Source organism: Rhodamnia argentea, chromosome 4, assembly GCF_020921035.1.
Source record: "Rhodamnia argentea isolate NSW1041297 chromosome 4, ASM2092103v1, whole genome shotgun sequence".
NCBI classification, from domain to species: domain Eukaryota; kingdom Viridiplantae; phylum Streptophyta; class Magnoliopsida; order Myrtales; family Myrtaceae; genus Rhodamnia; species Rhodamnia argentea.
Window position 1 is genome coordinate 24,906,817 of NC_063153.1, and position 14,006 is coordinate 24,920,822.

At 39.9% G+C, this 14,006-nt stretch overlaps 1 protein-coding gene across 2 annotated transcripts; it reads left to right on the forward strand.

Moving 5' to 3' along the window:
* LOC115725821 (nuclear pore complex protein NUP1) lies at positions 1-9,409 on the forward strand. 2 transcript variants are annotated; one of them, XM_030655457.2, is made up of 7 exons: positions 1-401; positions 2,279-2,340; positions 2,994-3,175; positions 3,783-3,996; positions 5,704-6,009; positions 7,654-8,325; positions 8,734-9,409. In XM_030655457.2, exons 1-7 carry the CDS (start codon positions 89-91, stop codon positions 9,163-9,165), a joined length of 2,181 nt encoding a protein of 726 aa, XP_030511317.1. In that variant the 5' UTR covers positions 1-88; the 3' UTR covers positions 9,166-9,409. The 2 variants fall into 2 exon arrangements, with proteins under 2 accessions (XP_030511317.1, XP_030511318.1); XM_030655458.2 differs by having other exon boundaries at positions 1-377.
* Positions 9,410-14,006: the final 4,597 nt, after the last annotated feature.

Consider the following 14,006-nt stretch of genomic DNA (forward strand, 5'->3'; position numbering starts at 1 on the left):
GCCTCAATAATTAGCCGCAGGCTACGCAAAGTGGCCCCGCGCTTTCTCTCCTCTCCCCGACACTTCGCTCGAGAGAAGTTCGCCGCCGATGGAGAACGACGGGGAGGCGACGACGTCGCAGCAGCCGGAGCCCGGCAGAGGTGCCGGAGGAAAGATGAGGAGGCCTCCGAGCCGCAATCCGCGAGCCACGCCCTACGCCCGCCCTAATTCGAACAAACCTCGGGTCGGCGGCGACGGCGGCGGCGGCTGGTTGTCGAAGCTGGTCGATCCGGCATACCGCCTTATATCCAGCGGCGCCACCCTCATATTGCCCTCGCTTTTCTCAAGGTCACCTTCCCCTGTTTCGCTGCCGCCTCTCCCTGACGACGACGACGACGGCAGCGGCGGCGGCGGCGACGACGGCGGTCTGTTAATCTCTCTCAGCTGCGCTTCTCTAATCATCGCTGCTCTAGTTGTTATTGTGTGACTTGATTAATCGGTATGGATGATCAGATAAATTGGGGTTAAGTTCTACCGTTTCTTGATTAATTCTCGTGATTAGGGTTTTTTGTTTGTTTCTATTCTTTTTAAGAGAGGTTTCCTGGACTTTCTAGTTGAGTCCGCAATGGAAGCACGTTGTCCATTCCTCGGTGATGTGAAGTAATTTCTTTCTTGTTGTTTATGCTTTATTCAGTGATTGAAGTAATTATTTGGTCGAGATTTATTGAAATTTTTTACAAGAGTACAAGGAACAGAAAAAGAAGGAAAAATGACGACTTTAGGAGGGAAGGAGAGAAATAATTTTTGATGGAGAGAGAGAGATGGTTAGAGAGAAAAAAAAGCAATGAAATTTGCTAAAATGTATTTCTTACTGTTGTTATGTGTACACATGCATGAATAAATCTTTGAAAGTAGCGTCTCCACAAGATATGTGCTACCACAAATTAGTATTCCTACCATCCCCCACTGAATACAGAAACTCTGCTTTTGAAAACATCCCAGCCTTGCCCAATGTGCTTCCAAAGCCCCATTTTATGTTCTCCTTGACTAGATTTAGTTATCCACTCTGTACCTTCGAAACCAAATTTCGCAGCCAGTGCCCTCCTCCAAAGGCTAGTCTTCTCCACATTAAATGTCCACCTATTTACAAAAACCAATGCTTTGCCCCCAACCCTCCATTACCAACTGTTTGTGTTACATTATTCCATTTGACTTGATAAAATCTCGGATTGTCATCCCAATCTAATACAGAAATTATTTATTTCCGTATGCAAGGTCTAAAGTAAATATAGTGGGAGCTGTGAGAACCAAATTTGGTCATACATCTCACTCTGCAAATCTAGGCTCCACTATATGTGTGTCTTTTTAATGTTCTTTTCCTTGTCAGAAATATCTGATAATGAAAGATAATATGTTTAATGTTCGCTGAATTATTCGAATTTGTTTCTGGAGCGGTTTCTGATTCAGGGGATGTGCTTCTAACATACAATAAGTCGTTTATGACTAGAAGGAGTCTTCAAGGACTACAATTGAACAAAAAGATTGGTGTATGAGCGAACGATAGTGTTAGGGATCAATTTTACAACTAAAAAAGTTTCATGCGGTTTTTGTGCATTCCTACTGTCATGAATGCTTGTTTTTGTATGGCTGATCTTGTCTGTTACCATCTTGCATTGATATTCTTCTATAGTAAAGAAATTTACTTCATATTGCTGGCTTAATTATCTTTGTTGAGGAAGTTTATAGTGAAGATGTGTTTGAGGTGAATTTTACTTTAAACATTCTAAATTCAATTTTTGTTGAATACGCGGCATACTTGAAAGCGCTAAGAAATGCTTGGGAAAGAAGGTCCAATAGTAAAGATTTTTTCCCTGTGATTGTTGAAAGATATATATTTTTTATTTGGTCAAAATAAGTTTCTAAGCTGCCCCTAGCTCGTGATAATTGATTATCTACTTGTCCGTTGTATATACTCCCTTCTGGGCAGTTTTGGAGTGCATTTCCTGGTCAAAATACTTTCTTCTGTTTACTTTGCATATATTCAGTTCTTGTGTCTTTTATGTGTATCTTTTTCTTTGAGATAAATAAGTATGTTGTTCTCTTCTGGGCTGTTATAGTGTACAGCTGCTGCTTGTGATTTGCATGTGGACCATGTATCATCTTCTCTTCATTTTAGTGCGTCCTCTGGTTATATCTTGTAATGTGACCTTTGTAACTTCATCTTCAGACATGCTTAGATATCTATTTCTGTATGCTATGCCTTGTTCATATTTTCAATCAGTGTGATATTCTGTTATAGATAAGTTGAAGAGATTGATCGATCAAGATGTTAGAGGGAGTAACCACGAAGGCAATTCAATTGTAAGTTGCTGAATAGCTCTTGTTCATGTTGAGGAACTCCAGATTGTATTCTGGTTAATATTCTTGCAAATTCTTTCATGATTGTATTCTGGTTAATATTCTTCCAAATTCTTTCATGATTCCTGGATCTTGCATTTTCTTGGATATTGCATGAAGTCTTGTTATGGTTGACTGGGTTCATTTTGAAATAGTTTTATAATCTTGAAGCTACTGAACAAAAAGAGTGGTTGGTGCAATGTAAAACTATTCTTCTCCAAGTGTAACTTTGCCCCTATCTTGTTCATCTTCGTGTCATTTTTTTCGTGTTTTCTTTTGCCAAAATTCAAGTGATTCTGCCGAATAACTTATGTGGCGCACCGTTATCCATCTTTCTGTGGGTAAAGATGCATGCTTGGCTATCATGTTTTTCAAGGATGATTCTTTCCTACATGTGACACCCTTGCTTGTGTGGCTCTATATGCATGCAGCTTTCGAGTTCAGGTTTTTAGATTAACTATCTTGTCCCGAAAGTAGCATCCAAAATGCTCCTGTCTCCATCATATGGCATGGTATTGGTCTTTCTGATGGGAGACGCTGTTTTTAATCTCGTAGTTTTCTACCATTGGCTTCTTTTGTCTTTCTTTTTAATGTAAGTTCAATGATGTTCCTATTAGATTGAGTTGGGATTATCAAGATCAGCAGAAGGAGGAAATGCTGTTGCATCTGATGTACCAAAAAGAACTGTTTCTGATGGGTACACAGAATTCAAAACAACACACAACAAAGTAACTGACCTCCCAAAAGATACTGCCCTTTCTGAAATTGAGCACCTGATTAGAGGAAAAATGTTCTCCAGGTAAATCAACCTTTTCTCTACAGGTTCAATGTACTTTGTACTTTGTTGTCCTGGTGCACGTTAACTTGTAAGGTGCTTTTTTTTTTTTAGTTTATGTATATATTTCTCTTTCTAAAAAGTCATTCGTGATAGATTTTGCACAAATTTATCTTTTGATAAGTTTTTTTGTCTTACCTTTTAGTTCTTTAGTGAGGGAGGGTAAGGGTAAAGATCAAAACAATGACCTCTTCAGTGTTGGTGAGGGGGAAGCAACACTAGGCCAAACCTTGTTTCTGTTGTTTGTTCTGCATTGTATACCCTTCGCAGAATGTTTTTTTTCTTCTTTTGGTAAATAGTTCATTTCAGATAGCTTGATAAGTGCGCTTGGAGCAACTTAAAGTGGGCAGGTGGAAAATGGTGGAAGGAAAATTTGGTTTTGTTGGCAAAATTTCTACCTGTTTATTAGAAATTTCTTTGTCCTTGACTCCTTAATTGCTCATTAAGCTTGCACAGTATTCTGGTTGACGATGAATATTTGATAGGAACTCTGCAAGTTAACCAACAAGATTTGTACATAATGGACATGTCTTTTATATTCCATGCCCTGATTGTTTTTATTGTCATGCAGGGATGAAATTAGTCGTCTGACCGAGATTTTAAAATCAAAGACTGTTGATCTACCAAAGAAGAAGGAAAGGGAGAACAACTCCGAAATGAATGCTGTGGGTGAAGTTGAGGTCCATGCAACTGCGCCTCACATTCCAAGCAAAACAAATGGGGGAGAGAAGGGAGTTTTGAACAGAGCTCTAAGGGAAGTGTCAATGCCCCTTCATCATTCTAATGTAAGTAGAGTAGATTCTTCAATACGTTTCTCTGTCAATGTTAGTGCTAGAGTTCTTGGGCATACTATCAATGAAGTCGAAGCAACTTGTTAAGAATGCTATTATTGTTTTAGATGTGAGCCAAGGATTCTCAGAACACAGGAATGACCTAGAGATCCCATGAGTTAAAGAGACAGTTACAGGATTGCCGTAATTCATATTTTGCCCATCATGACAGATTAGTTTGGTTGGCATCAATAGTTGGTAACTAATGTTTGGTCACTTGATGTTTTGGCAACTATCAAGATGTCTTATTTCGTGGTTCTGTGGCCTACATCTAATTATATTGTATTTGTGTGTTCCAGCAGCTTGAAATCGTTTTTACAGAGAAAGTTGAAGGTAGCTTAATATTGGAAAAGCGGAAGGATAAATCTTAATTTTTCCATGGCACCTGAATAGCCTATTGAGACAAAATTTTAAATGGATACATGTGATTTTCTTGCATTCCTTGCCCCCAACTTTGCCTCAAAATTGTTCATGAAGTATAATGTAATTCTCCTTGTGCGCTTTTGAAGTGTGTTTGATGAAGCAAACAGTATAGTGATGCTTTTCCTGCACCTCCACCATGCTTCTCTTGAATAACTTAGAAGGGTGTTGGAATGTGCCTTGGTACATAGCATAGCGAGTCTTTGTTGGCGTTGATGACCTTTTGCTTCTTTCTAGTTTCTACTAGCTGTTTTGTAAAATTTTATCGGATCATAGCCTGCTGTGCTAAAAGGTTAAGTATTAGTTGAATGTGTGGTTTACTATTTAAGGGTTCATTTGGTTGCATTTAAACAAAAATGAAAAGATTTTCTTTCTTTCCTGCCAAAATTTGAAAAACATTATTCAAAGTTCAAAAAATTATGAAAAAGTTAGATGTAAATTTATGTTGCAACACTTGAGCATTGTCAAATTAAGGAGATTCGGATTTAAGGAAAGTCAACGTGCATGTGTCGCAAGATTTAGATTAAGCAAAAAACAAAATGTAAAATTTAATCCAGACAGCCTCTAAATGGTTTAACACTGCGTCTCACACGTAGGTGTGACTTTGATTAAGACTAAAGCTTGGAAATATATCGGCTGAAGCAAATGAGGGATGTGGAAGGATTTAAATTCAAGATCTCATGCTTTGGCACCATGTAAATTTTGTAGGTTCACAACCAATTGTTCTAAAAGTTTAAGCTATTAGATCAAGGCGTGTTTAAAGGGTGTAACATGTTTAATATTCTCCTTTTGCATGTCGGGACGTTTCACAAAAATAGTGTGGATTGCTTCTTCATGTTCATGACATGTAGGCATTTTCCAGTGCCATCTTGTCTATTGAGAACATTAGATAATCTCTTTGGTATTCTAACATATAGATCCTATTAAATGTGTCGTGATGCCATCGCTCAAGTTTATAAGTTACTGAAATTTGTCTGCTGTTTTAACGTCTGTTTTAAAATGCCTACATGTCTATATCTCTTTTCGAAGAAGCTACTCAAGAAGTACTGTATCTTATGCATGGACTTCTTAGATGAAAGTGGAACCATTGATGCTAGCTCGTGAATTTTAATATGGTGTTAGCAGTGAAGTTCTATTTATTTGATGGTGATGCCTCTGTATAAATATGGGGAGGCCATCTTAGACCGGAAGAAGTTTTCTTCATGTTCTGACAGTACTTGTGATGCTTGGAAAACTCTGCAGTTACGTGACGAAATCGGTGCTTCGCCTGTCGACATTGCTAGAGCATACATGGGAAGTCGGGCATCAGAAGTTGGCTCTATTCTTAAAAGTAACCTGCCAGGAGATCCAAAAGCATTGCTTCATGTAGATGGCCATTTACAGAAACCTTTTAGTCCATCACCTCTACCCAAGCCATCTGTATGCTGGCCTGGTTCAGTAGTACAAGATCGTTTTTTAACCCCACAGACTCAAAGAGGCAGACATGGGACTCCGAATTTCTGCAGAACGCCATATTCGAGACCTGCACATTCTATGTCCAAGTCTAAGGTATGTGAAACATGTTCTGTGAATCTTTAATTTTGATTTGATCCGTAACCTACGTAGCATGGACACTCTCCTGAGGGCCTTTTTCGCGTGTCGGTGTCTGACATGCGCCCAACATGCTGGGACACAGTCGGACGACGCGTGTCCGAGCTTCCGACACGCGGTCAACAAAAGGACACGCTGGGACTTGCGTGTCCCGGGGGGAATTTGGGAAAATTTCAGTCTTTTAGGGCAAAAACTTACCGTGTCGCAGAGCTTCTTGGTGATTGTCTTGGCCTCCTCGTGCTGAATCGAGGTAGGAGCACGGACTTGAGGGGGGACTGGGTTTGCGGGGTGAGGCGGGAGTAGATGTAGGAGTTGTCGCGGGTGAGGAGCATGCGGAGGAGGATGACGGACATGGCACGGAGCTTGACGTGGGGGCAGTTGTGGATTAGGTGGGCGAGCTTGAGTGAGAGGGAGTTGGGATACGTTTGCTTGGCACTGCTGAAGAGGGAGTTGTGGAGGAGGTGGGGCAAGCTCGACCTGGGAAGGAGGACATGAGGTGGGCGATTAGGGTTTCGAAGGGAGGGAATTGGGCTTTGACTAGGGTTTCGAGGAGGATATGAGGTGGGCGAGCTTGAGGGAATTGGGCTTTGATTTCTGTATTAGTGATTTTTTTTTAAATTTTTTATTTTATTCTCTTCTTTAGGGAATAAAAACAGAAAAGTAGGGGGTTGGGGGCTAGTTAGGGCAAATCAGGGATAAATGGATGCTTTGCTGTGAAATGTGAGTAATAATTGGTGTCTTTGGCTTCTTTTTGTGTATTTATCATTTTGTAATTAACTTCATTCTTGGCTCTTTTTTATTTATTTATTTACTTATTTGTGAAATCATAAAAATGATAACTTATTATGTATATATAAAAATATACATTTAATACATGTGTCCCAACGTGTCAGAATTCTATATTTTTTGAAAAATCACGTGTCGGAGTGTCATGTCATGCCGCATGTCATGTCGGTGCTACATAGTCCATAACATATATGCCCATCAATGTGGACATGTTCATCATCTTGTGAAGCAAATATAGTATTCCCATCTGTGCTCCGATGACAAATGGGAGAAATAAAGTCACCAGAGGCAGCTGCGAATTACCTCTATCTTTTATCAAAATGGTGTTAAACTTGAAGGACAGATCTGAGAAATGGTGAAGTAGAAAAATAATGCCTATGTACTGTTTCACTGACTCTTTTGCACTCTAATCTGTCATTCAAGCAAACCAAAGCTGGGTCTGGGCTTTTTCTGACTAAGCATGGTGTGAGTGTGTGCTTGTTTCTCGAAGCAATTGGATCAATTGTCATGGCAATGAAAATTCATCGTGAATATGGAACCCAATTGAATGTCTCCTACAGCAGTAATGATGAATATGGATCTTTGTTTTTGGATTTGTTTGTTCTTAGTCGTAATTCAAATGTAATTAAACAATTGGCTTTACGATGCAAAAGATTCATCATAAGCTTTGACTTGTGTGGTTACTAAAATTGTGTTGTTCCATGCTTGTAAGAGTGAAACTTACGTCGAAAGGTTTTTGCTGTCCTCTCTCTGATTACATTTTATGATTTTGGTGAACTGAAATTGATTGTATTAAATTTGTGGGAATGTATGCAGGTTAGATTCAGAGAGGATGAATTGCATGGTGACCATGGATCCATAGGACCCATGCGTAGTTCAAGACAAAAGTTCGTCACTGGAAGTCCCCAAAATTTTAGTAATTTTTCTACTTTAGTCGGTTCTTCGCAGAGAGAAACAGTTGACTTTCGCATGCCTTCTTTGCCTGCCTTCAACAAGAATATGGAGGCTGGAGGAACAAGTAGCAGTTCAAAATTCCAATCAGTAGAGGTAGGTGTCCCAACCGTTCCCACACATTCTAGTCTGATGGCTAGAAAGATACTGGAGCATCTTGATAGAAGCCTACCAACTCCCAAGGATAAGGCTGCGGAGTTGAAGCATGCCACTTTGAGGAAAAAATCTGAGTCTTCTAATGTTGCTCATTTGATGTCGAGTAGCGGTTATATATCGTATCCGGCTGCTTCTGTTAGATGTGGCAAAGCAGACGAGACTAACCAGATGAGTGCTGCTCTTACAAATGGAGGTACAGGAACTTCATTTTTTAGGGTTCCAGCAGAAGAGAATGTAAACAAAACTGCTAATGCTGCAAAAGGATGCATTTCTGGTTCTGAGGAAGATACTTGCAATGCTATCCCAGTTCCTGGAGTTAATAACACTGCTTCACTAGATTCTGGTGTGGCTGACAAGTTTGGCTTTGAGATTTCAAATAAGGTACCGCCCCTACTTTGCAATGCTTTTCTACCAACGAAGACAATCAAGTTAACTGTGGGTTCCCTTCCAACTTTTATCAGCAATAGACCTTTAACCGCAGTTAAGACGTGAGTTGTTTAACAGCATATGTTCACACTGATTTAGAACTTATAGGTCCCCGTAGTATGATATTTGATGAATCTCTTAACTGATTGGCTATTTCTTACCATGGTGATAAATTGGTAGTAGGAAAGTTTCGTATCTAATAGCTTCTTAAAACCATACAGATGTTAGGAGGCCAGTTGTCCCCTTTCAGTCATTTCGTAATGTAGAAGTAGATTCCACCCAGTATATGAACACAGACTTCTATTTACAGATATATACTGAAAGATTCTCTTTTTAATGTCTTTCTGATTGGGTCATATGCAGGATGCTTCCAAGGAACTTCCGAGTGCTTCTGACTTTCGTGGACCAAAGAAACCGGCTTTGGGGTCTAAAGCAGTTCTTCCATCTATTTCCATCAATAAGCCTCAAGTAAGGGCTATGGTTTCGTCTGATAATAACTCTGCGTTTACATTTCATATTTCTTCTTCCCCTGGGATATTTCCCGAGCCACCAACTCCATCCATCACGCCTCAATCTATTGTCAATAATCTGCATCAGCCAAAAGAGGATTCCGCCGTTCCCTCTTACACGTTCGGTCTGAGGAGGTCTTCACCTGCCCTCGTCTTTTCTTTCCCTTCAACAAGCAATGCCTCAATTCCCAGTGACGCTTCAGATCTAGAATTTACGTTCGGATCCAATAAGAAGAGGATTTCTTTTAGTTCTATAGGAAAAGATACCATGTGCTGTTTAGTGTAGACATATCTTTGGGTTCTTATTTTCAAGGAAGGAGTTGAAGTGGCTATCGCTCTTTTTTAACTTAGTTTAGAGTCATAGGACTTGATTGAACCGGCCACATTGGTGCATTTCAGAGCCACAGGATTGGCCTTGATGTATTGTAAATGTAGTCTGTGGGGCATCGGTGCTCGATTGAAGCAAATATTGCATTTTCAGGAGGAACTGTAGATATTATTAATCAGACTGACTTTGGTTTTGAAGATCAGTCTAGCATTCTGCTTTCAGCATACCATTTGCAAAAAATGGGGAAAGCTCTTTTTCTGCCCCTCCATTTCTTTTAACTCTGGAAGAGAAACGCAGGAAAGACTGGGAAGCGAATCGGTTTTGCTTATGTCCTAGGAAAATCATCTCATGACGGTTTGCGTTCATTCAGTGCCCCATAGTGTAGTGGGTACTGACGCTAGTATTCTGGAAGTTCATGTGAAGTACTCGGACTGGTCCGGTTGTTGTTAATCGCTCTTATCTAGCATCGCGGTTATCATGTGTGAAAGGATACTTACTGAAAATGAAATTCACGCTTTGAGATTTGCCCAAGTGGTTACTGGTTAGAAGGCGGATTTACTGGGTTCGCAACTCCGGTTCCCCAGGTTACTCATATGGAGTAGAGAATCAACTCCTAGGTTGCAGTTATGAGATGCTTGAACAAATCTTGCCAGCCCAAGGTCTGCGACAACGTAAAATCTGGCTTTTACGTGGAGGAAATAGTAAAGAGAGTGACGGGGTAGGTCAACTCTCTGCAGGATCCAGTCGACGTGGCTCATATCTCCTCGAAAATGATAGGATTTCTACTTGCTTGGTGCAAGAGGAGGTTCGGGAGCATTCTGAAAGCGACACGTGGCGCGGATTCTGACCACTTGGAGATGAACATGTTGTCGTTCACAGAACATGATGCCAAATGGGAGTCACATGTTCCCATCCAATGACTCACAGGAGAGGGAGGAAGAATTTATCCCCTTGCGTCTCTGCTAAGAACCCAAACCCATGTGGCGAGAGAGAGAGAGAGAGAGAGAGTAATTGGGCCCCCACTACCAAAAAAAATTGCAATCATTTAGGAGCAATTTTGTTTGATGGGTCCCAATTAAAATGGTGGTGTGTCCTCGTGTGGGAACACTAGGGCCATGGCATATAAGATTCCAAAGAGCAAGCAAGCTAGTGCGTGAGAGAAGGGGGAGAAGTCAGAGAGAGAGAGAGAGAGAGAGAGAGGACATCAGAATTGATATTGAATGCTTGAGCAGACATTGAGCTTGACGTTTCGGATTCTAAGTGTCAGAAACAGGCGCCAGTTCAATGCAGATAGAGAGAGAGGGAGAGCAACCCCTCCCTACCTACATGTTTTTAGGTGATCCCAGCTTTTCGAGTTCAATGCATGTAAACCTTTAAAATTGACAAAATCTCGCCTAGGACTCGCATGATTAAATGTCGGGATAGATTGCACTCATATGTAATGGTACATCCGAAAATGTTGTCTCGTCCTTAAGGCCTTAAAGCGATGGCTCCATATGCTACATCAAAATTGAAATTGAACTCTTTGTAGGAAAATTTGTCATTGAAAAATGCACTGTTTGTCTTGTATTACATGTAACCGGTTCAATATGAATGGGTATGGTTAGTAATCACTTGGAACTTGGAGGCACTCCATAGCCAAAAAAAAAAAAAAAATCTATTTTATTTATTTTTATTAAATGATATATGGCTTCTCTTTTCTTTCAAAAGCAAACAAAAAAAAAAAAAAAGGGAAAAAAACATTTTCTGGGTGCTTTCTGAATGCTGATAAAAGCAGCATTTGCCAGCTTGTAATCCGCTACATTATCCCACTTTGCTGATCCCGAGGTGCCCCAATTGTTTTTATTCTCTCCCATCTTCTTCCTCCCCGGCTAAGTTCTAACCCCTCCTTTTCCCTCTGTTTCCCATTCAAAAGCTATACCCACACATCTACACACACCTGCATATGTCTTCCCCCATACTTTGGCTCGTTGGGAACTAACCTTGCAACATTATAATTTTCTCAACCGTTCATCGAATTTTTTTTTTGGAAGTGTTTGCAAAGTACGATATTTTGTGTAGGAAGCATGGTAAAATGAATTTGAGTATGACATTTTTAAGACGATGGATTAGTCTGCCGAGAGGTCATAAAAACCCTTCAAATGAGGGGAGTTTTTCTTTCTTTCTCATTTCCTTTTGTTTTTGTATACCGTTTATGTAAGGCCTTGTCTACAATGTCGTCGAGGTTTACTTGCTTTAGGGCATGATTTTATGAGTTTATTGCCATATACATTAGCAGAAAAATGCGTCATTTCTGCTTCAAATTTTTTTAGGAAAACCCCATATATTTTTCCTGCCTTCCATACTTCATAACTTAAATGATATGGCATGATGATGGAGTATCACGAAACTACATGATTCAGTATTCTCAATTTCAAAAATTATGTATATTATTGTAAAAATGTGAAACAAACGAGAATATTTCAGTAGCTAGTAATATCATGTTAATAAAGCCAAGCAATAAGTTAATACAAGGTCTACTCAGGGGTGGACTCGCTTGTATGCAAGGCATTTTGGTGGCTTGAAGTGCCGCTCAATCTCACTGATATTTTCTCTCTCCACAATTAATCTTATTTGGCTCGCCGGTATTGATGTGTTTAGGACCAAAAAGTTGAGAAGTGACAGCTCATAAAGTTTTGGTAAAGGGCCAACATGAGTTGAGAGTTTTATAGGACCTTCCTAAGAAGCATTTGGTAGATATAATAAGTTGTCGGGATCATGAAGTCGTTGTCGTCGCACACCATCTATCGTTGCAATTTGAGTCATGAACGTTTCGCAAATGGCTATAAACAGTACACAGCCGTTATGAATTTGACAGGACAGTCTTGATAAACATTGTGCATCTCTAGCCTTTGTTAATTTTCTGCAATAGTTGGTTGGAAAGATGTGTTTTGTACTTTATGATTTACAGTTGTGCTTTTATTTGTGTCTCTCCATGCAGAATCTAGCGTAGAGAATGAGACCATTCGAAACGTGTTCCACTACATAAATAGGTGAAAAATCGAGTATTTCTCAATGAACATGAATTATACTGAAACCCTCGAGTCCAACCGCCTAACTTGCGCGGGTGCATATCCTTAATTATATCATCTACGATCCGAGATTTGGAAGTATCTCTCGGTCTTTTGTGTTGTTGTAGAAATGGCCATACAAAAGAAGGCTAACAGAGATATCTTACGAGTATTATATCGCAGTTCTAAGTTTGTTCTTTCCCCTTGACAGGCTACGTGAGACTTAGTTCCTCATAACTTTTCATGATTTACTTTGCCAAATTAACTGAAGATGTTCTCAACTTTGCCTCTTTCTGGCGAATACGTTTTCGATTGGACACATTAAGCGATTGATTAGGCTCGCAATTCACTCGAGACTCAACGGCTTGAATTACATCAGGCTTTAATAGATCATTTCATATGGTGAACCAGATACTATAGTCGCTCGGTGAGAAAATTGGACGCAGCTTTGAGCTTTTAGAGCATGAACCCGACATGTGGCGAAACCTATTGAATTGCATTTGAAACTTTGCTAGAATTGCAAGTACCTATGTTGGACAAACCTGGTTTCTCACAAGAATTCCTAACGTTCAAGTGAAACGTAAGTAATCAGGTTCTAAACCTCATGACGATACAACTTCAATATAACTACTCGAAGAGTTGAATCCGACCGTTAAAAAAGCGATTTTAGTGACCAACGTTCCCTTCTCTATGCTAGCCTTTCGGTAGCTTGGCTTACTAATGAGCTGTTTGAAATGAAGAAAGGGCGTGGCGTTTTCTAGGGTTCCATGTTGCTAGAGATTCCCATCAGCTGAGCTACTTCTCTCTTGAGGGGAAAGTAGATGCGCAGTGAAATGTAAACCCTAATCGCAATTATTAGTCAAGAACAGCATAAGGCCAAGTTTGAATGAATGAAGCTATGCAGAAAGCTTTTCTCTCTAGGTATTGCTTTTCAGTCAGGATCTTTGGACACTGAGATTGGATGCCAGATATGTGGTCCAATCCACTTTATCAAAAAAATATCAGTAGTCTGCCATTTGCAGCCTATGCTCAGGCACTTAGATCCCTTTTCTCTAGACATCTACTTTCATTACAACAAAAGAAGCAAGAACAGGGAAAAGAAAGAAGAAACAGAAAAGGAATAGCATCTCTGAAGTATAAGGCATCATTCGTGAGAAGAACGTGATGGGGCCACAAAATTTATTGGATTAGGTTAAAATAGGACCAACATTTAGGAATTCAAATCACAAAGAATTATAGTAACACCCCAAAATCCCACATCAAATTGGAAGAGTCTATGTTAATTGATTCATAATTAAGACTTGCCCGTAAATTGTCACTGCTTTGTGTGATTACTTGATTATTCTTTTTGAGGTCTTTTGGTCCATGTGGAACAAGTCGGAACGGTATAGATGATGCAAGCTAGGCTCCCTTGGTAGATGCGTGGTTTATGGACCCATACCCAGTTTGACGAGATGAGAGAGTGCTCATTAGGGTAAGATGGCTCGGACAAGGTGCGATTTTCGGAAGGCTTCTAAGATGGTGGAGGAGGCAGAATAAATCGGATCACTCGTCAATTAAGGAGAGTATCGGTATGTTAGTTCTTTAGGATGGGAAGTTTGTGACGTACTAAAATATCACATCTAATGAGAATAGCCCTTTTAAAAAATTCATAAGTAAGAACTAACTTCAAATGATTATCAACTTGTGTGGTTACTTGACTACTCCTTTTAAAAAACTTGGTTTGCGTGAAATGGCCTAGGTCGTTGC